This window comes from Grammomys surdaster, unplaced genomic scaffold (assembly GCF_004785775.1).
Source record: "Grammomys surdaster isolate TR1022 unplaced genomic scaffold, NIH_TR_1.0 125877, whole genome shotgun sequence".
NCBI classification, from domain to species: Eukaryota; Metazoa; Chordata; class Mammalia; order Rodentia; family Muridae; genus Grammomys; species Grammomys surdaster.
In genome coordinates, this window is record NW_021620702.1 from 167,910 (window position 1) to 178,967 (window position 11,058).

At 44.2% G+C, this 11,058-nt stretch overlaps 1 protein-coding gene across 1 annotated transcript in view; it reads right to left on the reverse strand.

The window, feature by feature from the left end:
* Window positions 1–7,001: 7,001 nt before the first annotated feature.
* Nemp1 (nuclear envelope integral membrane protein 1) overlaps window positions 7,002–11,058 on the reverse strand; it is a 16,260-nt gene continuing 12,203 nt past the window's right edge. Inside the window, exons 5-9 of the mRNA XM_028752120.1 lie at window positions 10,796–10,889; window positions 10,242–10,356; window positions 8,728–8,953; window positions 7,860–8,033; window positions 7,002–7,179 (exon numbers count right to left, since the gene is read on the reverse strand). Coding sequence (XP_028607953.1) covers window positions 7,002–7,179; window positions 7,860–8,033; window positions 8,728–8,953; window positions 10,242–10,356; window positions 10,796–10,889 — 787 coding nt within the window. The remainder of the gene's footprint in view (window positions 7,180–7,859; window positions 8,034–8,727; window positions 8,954–10,241; window positions 10,357–10,795; window positions 10,890–11,058) is intronic.

An 11,058-nucleotide genomic window follows, 5' to 3' on the forward strand; every position in this document is an offset into this window, starting at 1 on the left:
GTGCCCCAGTGTTCCAAGAACTTGGAAATAAGAGCAGAAGGAACGGAATTTATATCTAAGGAAAAGATTTTCCAAGAAAGAGTTGGAAACATTGTCATGGATTGAAGCAGTTTGGGCAGGTGCACGTGTGTGTGTGTGTGTGTGTGTGTGTGTGTACACTCAGATCACCTGGAGGGCTAAGTGACAAAATCCCAAATCCTGTCCACTTCTCTTCCCTTGAGTGACACATCATATAGACTGAAGTCAGAGCTGTGACTCCTTAACGTTTGCTTGGACATCCGTTTCACTGCCTCCCCTGACACAAATCAGTAGCCCCACCCTGTGAGTTAGGCTGCACAGAGGCTGGGAGAACAGAAGCAAACACCATGCTTGTGTGACAACTGCTCTACTTCCGCAGCTGGCATATCAGGGACCATGCACAAGACACACTTCCCAATCTTCTTAGAAAGATGGCAGCCTACATCCTGAGGTTTCCGATTTAATAATTTCTCAGCAATAGGACACCAAATAAGACCCTGAGATGTGTCTTGGGTTTAGCCTAGCAGAAAATGACTTTGCCAGTCAAGTGAAAGCTTATAAAATCCAACTTCCCAAACATGCCTTCATCCACCCAGGAAAACCCCTAAACAGCATGCCCCTCTACCTCTGAGGCATGCACAAAGAGAAAATTAGTTGTGTCACTTAACATGGAGACCTGATACTCCAGCTCTCAGCCTCTGCTGCTTGGTTCAAGGTCCGAGCTCTATTGCTCTTGTGGAAGCACTCTGCATAAGCCTGGTCCATCAGCAGTTCCATTTTCAACCTGCCCTTATGTAATTTATTGATTTACTGTGTCTATTTGAAGGGAGAGAGCAAGGAAAATAGAAAGCTGAACAGAAGTGCTATCAAAACATAATCCCTATTACAGGGGTGGGGCAATGTAATGGTGTCAGACCCAGAGTAAGAAATACTTTCCCAGGACTCACACGAACCTCTGTAACTGGCACTAGAACCTGGTTCTTATGCTCTCATGGCTAGGAGTCTGCAGCTACTTAGTTTGTCTTTCTCTACCCATTGACTCATGAGTGCTTACTGCATGTTTTAAATTAGGTTTTTAAACAATATTACATCTCCAACTACCAACTGTGTTGATCTGCCTAGGACCCACAATAGGCTCCTATATCCCTAGAGGTGTGAATCTATGACCTAAAACAAGGGAAGACAGTGGCTGGGTATGGTGGTGTACACTTTTCATCCTGTATATCGGGGAGGCAGAGACAGGTGGATCCCTCCGAGTTTGAAGCCAGTCTGTTTTGCATAGGGAGCTCCAGGCCAGCCAGTGCTGCACAGTAAAACCCTGTCCCTCATCCTACAAAACAAAAACTAGGTAAGACCTGAGGAAAAACCTAACAAGCGGGTGGCTCTGGATTTACACTGTATCAAACATACATTCAGGGCCCCTGGGATTTCAAAGCCAGCCACCCTGGAGTGCTGTGGGCAGGTGCTGTGAACTACTTTCCCAATCAAGGTGAAGCAATCCAGCTCTTACTTTACTCTTCTCCTAGGTGACTCCCAACATCACCTTCCTTCGTCTTGGACCCACCTCAGGATAGGAGGCATGGCTTAGTTGGTAGCATGTGGTTATTTAGCATAGTCCCTGAATATGATCCCCAAAACTCAAATCAGAAACAAGCCTACCCCATACAATGGATGTAAAGGAACTTGATGAGATGCAGGAATGTCTCATCATGGTGTGGTGGGTTTATGGAAGTGATACTGCCAAAACCTAGCACAGCACCTATACACATAAACATAGGAACTTTAGTGTTTATGTAACTTATACTCTGAAGCAGAAGACAATAGTCAAACTATTCCAGTCCTTTGGTACTGACTTCTGATAGCTGAGGGCAGCCACCCGATCCCACCAATTCACTCAACCTCCCAGACATAGTAACTTAAAAAGATGTTATTCTTCAATATGTTAGGTGTGGTGACTCATGCCTGTGATCGCAGAACTGGAGTTGGGATTGGAAAATAAGTTCAAGGACAACCCAGGCTGCTCGACTCTCAAACTTTGCAGGTTCCAAACTACTAAACCAAAATATATTCAGAACAGGCAGTTATTCAGTGGGTAAGAACACTTGCTGCCAAGTCTGATAACCTGAGTTTGATCCCTGGAAGCCCCATGAGGAGACAACTCACACAAGCTGTCCACACCATGAACACACTCACACATGTATACACACACACAAATATAAATATTAAAATACTTTAATTTAAAAAGACTACTATACAATGTATAAAACTTTATTAAAGTTGGGATTATTTACAAGCCACAATAGAAATAAAAAACTACATGGCATCAGTTTTTCTTACATAAACGTGGAAGACTCATAGCAAATAGCCATCCCTGAAAACTTTGTTCTTCCTGAACATCCCCTAACATGTATTAAATATAAATGACAAATATTTTATCTAAATAACACTAAGGCATTACCCACAGGCTACAACTTATCTAGTTGTTTCTTAGCCCTGTTATTTCAGGAATAGTTCCGCAGACATGGAAAGTGTGGCCACTGCAGGTTGTCGGGCTGTAAGGTTCACGTCAGGGGCAATCTGTCACGACCCTGATGCTCATGCAGGACACAAGTTCAAACAAGTGAATTCACCATTTTTAAGTTAAAACCAAGAGTGTAAAAGAGGAAGCAGGGCTTGGTGGCTCAAGCCTGTAATGCCAGCACTCAGGAGATTGAGGCAGGGCTACTGTGAGTTGTAAGCAAGCCTGGGTAATAAATATATTGAATTCTAGGCCAGCCTGGGCAACAGAGTGGTGCCCTGTCTAAACAATACCTGCCCCCTGGGTGGGGGGTGGTAAAAGTGTGCCAAAGAAAAATGACACACAGAGGACACATGTGGCCCAAAGTCCCATGTCTGAGTCTATGTGACCACTTCTGTCCCTGCTGAAGTTAAGGGTATCCATATGCTTTGCTTATTCCCCAGTAGGTTCTAGGTCCTGTCATGTAAGACACCAACACTCTCTTGTTTCTTTTCCTTCCTATTTTGAAATGGGGTCCCCATTGTTGCCAATATCCAACTCAAGTGATCCCTTCACCTCAGCCTTCCAAGTTCAAGCAGACACTAACTACCATGCCTGACTTCCAAACCTCCTTTTCAAGGTAGTCACCATCCAGTCTCCAATAGCAACAGAATCCATAATCAAGTTACGAAAATGCCACTGGGTTACCACAACTGCCCAAGTTCCCCCAAAGAAATAATTTCTGCTACAAGAATACAAGCAAAAACACTTACGCGTACTCATAAAGTGCAATGGCTGCTCTGTGTGCTTATCCCTTGGTTTCAGTGCCTACCTAAGGTGAGAGCTCAGTAAACCTGCCCATCCTCTCCTACGTTCAGACAAAACTCTTAGCATTCAAATACAGACAATTATCTTGGACCCGAGCTCACAGGAATACTAGAAGGCATTAATTTTGTCTGCATACTTCAACATATACACACTCAGCTCAGCAGAGCTGTGGGCACAGCTAAGGATCATTTTAACTCTGGTGTCCATTTCAGCACATTTTTTTTTTCTGGAACAAAAAGGTTGAGAACAATTATGTAGCCCATTCCCAAACCCTTCATGGGTATCAAGACTCAGAAGGATTCTCTGGCCTATTTGGGTCCTTTTCATTCATCAGACCTCAATCACCCATGCCAAGTAGGGTAGGCTAAAGAGAACACGATTGATTCACAGAGGGCTATGCCCTCCAATGGGAGGTAATATGGTAAAATGGAACAGTGGGACCCAAAGAGCCATCACAGGCAAAACCATCATGGCTGAGAGCACACGAATATAGGTGGGGAACTAGCTCTTTCTTATTTCAAGGTAACCAAGTTATCAAAGTTGCTAAACTTTTCCTGGCTTTTATCACTATGTTCTCATGAGGAAGTGAAAACTGTAAAGTTTTATGCCAGGTACCTCTTGTGTTCCCATTAATGGGAGTCACGTTTTATGAACTCAGGTCAGACCCATTAAAAGCAATAGATTTCCAATACCATCAAGACCCCAAGTCCTAGAACCAATTTCTGAGTTGCTGATTGCTGACATGGCAGCACACATGGCTCCCATGTCCAGCTCACTCCAGTTCTCCCTTAGTCGTCGATGAGATCACTCTGAGGAATGAGACTGAGCTGACTCAAGCAGTGTCTGGGCACGCAGAGGCCAGGCTCGGAAGCATCCAGCAGAGCCACACAGGCGGGCGGGCGGGCGGGCAGGGCAAAGATACACAGCGTACAAGAGAGGCACTGTCTGTCCTTCACTGTCTGAAGCAGCTCTCTCAGCATTCAGTTCTCCCACTACCAGGCAGGGGTAAGAAAATGAGCTTGCTTTGCTTGCCCCAAAATCAAATACAGTTTAAAAAAAAGAAAAATGGCCTTGAAAAGAAATCCGTATTTCACAAGGAGTCAACCCACAGAAGAGCAAATCACTCATAGTGAATTCTCATTAAAATAAGAATATTAAGTCCAAAGCCTCCTCCCCTTTAGCAAGCTACCATCCATAAGGAGTGATCTGGGGAAAAAGGCACTAAGGTTTCCCAAGACCTATACCAGGGTCTTGGTGTACAAACTGTACAACTGAGTTTACACTAAAATATACTAGGTATAAATTTCTGTAGAGACGCCTCCAAAATAGTGTATTCTGGGGCTTTTGTTGTTAGTGGTGGGCTTTGTTTTTGGGATGCCAGAAACTGAATCCCAGCCTGCACCTATGGGACAAACACTCACTGCCTCTGAAGCTCATTCCCACCCCTTCAGAAGCCTTACGTTCTTTGAAAAGGGACAAATTTTACCCTATTCATAATTCACAACGACAAAAAGGTTCCATTACACAGCTTCTTATACCCTGCAGCTCTAAACCACCGTGTCAGCCCAGATAGTGCTCAAGTATCATTTCTTCTCTATCACCTTCTACCAAGTGAGGTAGCTGTCACTTTAGGACAATTTAAGGCTATGGGGAACATTGGTTGAAATAACTAACTGGCCACCTGGAGAGGTGTCTCAGATGACATTTTGGATGCTAGCAGTAGAGCCTGGGGTCTTCCAAAGTTACATATTGAAAGCGGGTCTGAAGAAGCCCTAAGAGCGTCCTGAAAATACCATCTTCCTCCTCAATGATCCTAAGACAATGAGTCTGATGCTGTATTCCTGAGTGAGCACCGACCTCCCTGGCTGAAGGAATTACAAACATTACACACTTCCTCCAGTGCAGTGGTGAAGATCACAATGAAAGAACCAAGCAAACGGCAGAAACTTGAGAGTCTGTCCCTCACAAATAATCCTGTCAGTGTCTAAGAGATCTGCAAAGACAAAAGATTCTGAAGCTAACCTCACTGGAGAGGGCATCTCTACAGAAATGGACTGTAAGTAAGTACAGTAACCTCAGGGGAACGTGTCTGATGCCAACAGCTGAATGGGCAGCAGAGGCAGGAGTACACCTGAAGGAAGGTCTGTCCTCTGCCATGTCAAGTGTGGCAGCCACAAAACTAAAACTGTATACAAACAAACTTAACAGACGGTTGTTCAGGGCTTATACCTGACATGCTCTGAGAGCATGCTGGTGTGATGAGGGCTGTATGGGTAGAATGGGTATATAAAAAAGATATAAGGTTTTGTTTAGTTGGGGTGCTAGTGACCCAATCAGGGCCTTGCATACTGAACCAGTAAGCACTCTACCACTGAGCTACATCCCCAGACCTGGGACAATTTCCTGATTGTGTAGTAACTCAGAAGGTATGTGATCTGACTGGGGGGAGGGGTGTAAATAAGACTTCTCTGCCTAGCCATAATGTAGGAACCAAGGTAAAGGGGATATTTATTTATAAGAAACAAGACAAAAAAATTGACATGCCAGCCGGTGGTAGCACACTTGGGAGGCAGAAGCAGGTGGATCTCTGTGAGTTCCAGGCCAGTCTGCTATATAGAGCAAGTTCCAGGGTAGCAAGGGCTATGCAGAGAAACTGTGTCTCGAAAACCAAAAAAAGAAGAAAAAAAGAAGCTCGGTACAGCAATGTAGGCTTATCATTCCTGCAGTGAAAGGCTGAGGTGAAAGGCCCAGCCTGAGGCACACAGCAAGCACCCAGTCCAGAAGGAAAAGTAAAAACAGAAATGCCAGATGCAGAGGGAACCTGGAGCAGCCTGAGGCACACAGCAAGAGACGAGGAGGGAACCTCGGAAGGAGGCAGCGGCAAATCAGAAAATGAGACAAATTCTCAACTGTGCACACTCCACAGGAAAGGGGGCACACCATTCCCCCGTGAGAAAAGTCAGTGGTGAGAATCGGCAAGAGAAAAATGCCAATGTTAAATATAATAACAAGCTTAGGAAACTGAACCTACAGAAGGGCAGCAGACGCTCTCCTAAACACAAGCAAACTAAAAATCAGACTCGTGAGAATTCAAGGCTCAAGAGCAGCAGCTCCTGGGGTTTTTCATGGAATATCTATACCAATAAATATCTGGGGGTCAGTAGGGTTTGTACCCTGGAGCACTTATTGGTTCTAGAACATGAATTTCTTGCACTTAAAAAAATACATTTGTTTAAAAACCAAGATAGGTAGCAATCTATTTTTCTTCAATATTTAAATCATTAAGGATTACTATAAGGATCCGCTAAAATAGAAGCAGACAGAAGTAAAAAATGGCTCAGACTTATAGATTCCCTTTAAAAGATGTGGCCTCCATCTGAATGCATTACTGCACTTAATACTTTTTGAGGGTTTATCACAGAGACGTGTCACCAGAATTCAGCAAACTTTCACTGCATCCACCACTCTTTCCTGGAAGAGGACCAGCCTGAGGTACACACCAAAAGTACTGCCAGAGGGTAGCCCAGTCAGCCCCTCACTTCAGTAGGAGACCTGCACCTGCTCCACGCTGCTATAAAGCCTGGAAGAATCTCACAGCACTCACAACATGGACCACCCAGGCCTCATGGCAGTCTACATGAGAACAACGTACTGCCATTTAGGTCAGAAAACGGTTCTGTGTGAGAGAGGGGCACCCCGAGCCCCCCTCCCCCTCCTCCTCCTCGGAGGACGGCTCCTCATCCTGGGCAAAGATGCTCCCTAGTCCATACTCCTGCTCGTGAACAGAAACTTCATTGGGCGTGAGGTGGAACGAACCTTCCACAAAGTCAGCAAATCTGCAACAGAGAGGGATGTTTGTTAGGAAACGCATGTCCGTCCTCCTCGAATGGCTTTCAAAGTAACAACAGACTCAAAGTGAAAGGCTCAGCATGCTCGTAGTTCAAATTATACCAAATTGAACAAATTCCTGTCCTTGCTTTGGCAGATACATAAACTGAAGCAAGAAACAGGCAGGAGATGAAGTTGGGATCACAGGCCGACACACGGGCGCTGCGCTCTCACCCTGCTTGACTCTCACCATTGTCCTGCGTAGTTACGAAGTGCTAAGGTTCCTTGAGTCACTGCGTCCTGATAAGGTTGAGTATCACAGTTCTTTGCACTCTTATGGCCCTATAAACTTTATGCTATCATAATTCCAAATGGAAACTTCACATACTCTTTGTACAACTACTCCCAACCAAAGAGGGTGGAGGTGGGGACCCAGACATTAATGTCAAACTTTCAAGGGCCACACTAAAATATGGTACTGAAGTCTTCACAACTGAATGATATAATCAGAACCATGAGGTAGCTGCCTTGGAAAAACAGGAAATAGATTACTACTTTCTCTTGACTACTGCTCGCTCCCAGATGAGCAATAATCAAAGGGCAAAATACAGCACAGTTATCTAGAAGAATGATCTGTCAGACTCACGGTCGTTAACTACCCATAAAAACTTGGTTTATCAGAGTTTACCTTTTTGGAGACTGAATTCGCGATATGGTCTTCCAGGCAGAGCACTCCGGACTGCTACAAAATTCTCGGAGTTGCTGTAAAGCCCTTTGGGTCTCCACCTCTCCTTGTATCCGATACTCTTCTTCTGTCAGGAGGCGAGGGGGCACAGGCTTCTCTGCTCCCTTACACATCCTTCTGTGCTCACCAAAATAACACCATGAGTCACAGTCCGTACCCACCATCTCCACATGCACTGTCTCAGGAGACAACCACACCAGACAGACTCAGCAGCAACAGTCATCACCCCGTCTTTCTTCCACTAACACCTTTCACTACAGTGCACTCCTATCGTGACAAACATGAGTGAAAAGCCACAGTAGTCAAACTCACTTATTTTCAAATAAATGACAAACAAATAATTTATTTTCCAATGAGTGGAAAAGCAACAAAATGATGTGATAATGTTGTGGTTCATGACCTCAGCTCCCCAAACGGAAGGCACTGTTTTGATTATCTGCAATGGAATAGCTGCTGACCACTTCAGAACCTAGGGCCATTCCATATTTACTTTTGCAAGAATAGCATGCTATGAATTACATCTTAAATAAGATTGAGGTTTGTAGAGCAACCTGACAGTCGGTGTGACATGACCTGAAATCTGAACCTGAGGCCTTTTGAGGTACAAACCAAACAAAACACCGATATAATTTGCACCATCTAGTGGTAACAGCAACACATGACACTTTACTGGATGCTTTTATTTTATAAAAAAGAAAAAAGTAGTATCTCAACAAAGAAAGGAACAAGGGTGGAAGCAGGTGACGTCCCACTTATTGCAAAGTGCATCCCTCGCCCCACACGTCAAGGTGCCCGCCTGCCTGCCAGTCACCTGTAGGTCCAGCACAGCCAGTGGATCGGGTACTCCAGGTTCTTCGTGCACAGCGCAATGGCGATGAGAGCACAGGCGACGTGCGGGATCTGGATGCTGGAGTACATGAACCCCAGACCCAGCAGCTGCAGCGCCCAGGTCAGCAGGTTGATGCTTCGCTCATTCTCCAGGGGCCCATACTTGTAGCACACTGCAAAACTCATGAATCCAACTGTGAGGATGTAGCCTATGAGAAGGGGCATCACAGACACTGCTGTTCAACTACTGGGTGGAGAGCAGCGGGAAGCTCACTAGACACAACCTCTGAACCAGGAAATTAGACGCATCTGCACTCAATTATTCACCTATTCTAAATTCTCAGAAAATACATTTTCCTCACTGTTCTTCACATACATACATGTATCACCCACTGTTCTTCACGTACATACATGTATCACTGTTCTTCACATACATACATACATACATGTATCACACTTATCCTTTTTGTCACAAATTTATTGACTCAGATCACAAAGGGGATGAAGAAGTGGTTCCTAGGTTAAGAGTACTCAATGCTCCTCAGAGGACCCATGTTCCTTCCCAGCATGCACACTGGGCAGCACATGACTACTGTAAGCCCAGCTCCAGTGGATGGCCTATAGGCACCCACACTCTCCCCACACACATAAACTAAATCTTTGGTGGTGGTGGTGGTGGTAGTGGTTGGTTGGAGGTTTTTTGTTTTTTTAAGAAAGTGTTTCTTTGTATAGCCGTGGCTGTCCTTGAACTCTCTCTGTAGATCAGGCTGACTTCAAACTCGCAGAGATCCACCTGTCTTTGTCTCCCAGGTGCTAGAATTAACGCTATACACCACCACAGCTTAGCAAAACTAACTCTTTCTTAAAAGCTACTTGTTGAACATTTGTAAAATAGTCTATTTTAATCCTCAAATATAAATATCCACATTAATGTTCTCAAATAATAGATTGAGTTCCTATAAGAGAAAAAAGTTTTGTGTGACCAAAGGACTTTTAGTGCATACAGGATTCACTGCACTTGTACTTCTCACGGTTCCCAATCGTATTTAAATTAACATTCATAAAACCAATTTAAAAGTTTTTAAATTTTGCTTATTGTACAAAATAAACACCAGCAAATCCGAGTTTTGACCTTATCAACATGTCCGGGTTCGGATGATGTTAAGTGAGAGTGTATTAGAAGTAGGCAACAGGCAGTGGAGGCACTTGCCTTTAGTTCCAGCACTCTGGAGCCAAGGCAGGAGGATCTCTGTGAGCTTCAAGCCAGCCTGGTCTACAGAGTGAGTTCTAGGACAGCCAGGGCTAGGCAAAGAAACCCTGCATAGAGGGGTTCTCAAAAAAAGAAAAAGAAGAAAAAACTAGAAAATTGTAATTTCTACAAGTTAGTCAAATGCTATTAGCTACTAACTCCATGTTAGCAGGCAGCATCTTCTTACAATGAAATTAACCAAACAGCCTACAAACACACACAAAGGAAAGCTACACCATGGTACTTACTTAGAAGATAATGCCAATAACATCTCCATATCTCTTGTAAATTCTTAAAAACTAGCTGAATGAGGTACAGAGAAAAGGACCAGCCTCCTACCAGGATGACGTAAATGGGACTTCTCTAGACAAAGTAGAAATGAAAGCAAAAGTTACAAGGCTTTTATAGAAGAAGCAAATGGGACAGTTTTTTCTTAAAACTCAACCACTCAAAATGCATAAGAACTTATCACTTAAAAAGATGTGCTTTATACCTAAAAAGGTACAGTCTGCAAGGAACACCAAGATGATGAGATGCTAAACAACTGAAAAGCCTGGCTATGCATTAGAAACAAAGTGGCTTTCAGTTCCCACTGAGCACACAATTTCAGTAAGTTTGTAATCAGGCTTTAGGTCTATCTACCATGCAAGTGCTTTTCACAATCGAAGAACAGGACAGTCAGTCGATGACTCATCAGCCATCCTGACAAACGTTCAGTGCTCTAAGACTCCTCCAGAAGACAATCCAACCCTCCAGCTATCCAGGGTCATCCTAAACACTTAGGAGGGATCTGACTACTTACCTTGGGCATAAACTTAGAGATCATAAAAATGACAATTAAGAGAGAGGCCACGATTCCCACACTCATCCCAGTGGAATAGTAGAAAATCTGACTCCTGCAAAGAAAATATTTTACTTGACTATGTAGTGCCATAGGTCACACTGGTGAAATCACAAGTGCCCTAGCTGAAGTCTCAAGATTAGAGACACTCCAGCTGCTCACCTTACAGAGCTCGACACCACACTCCAGCTGCATACCTTACAGAGCTCGACACCACACTCCAG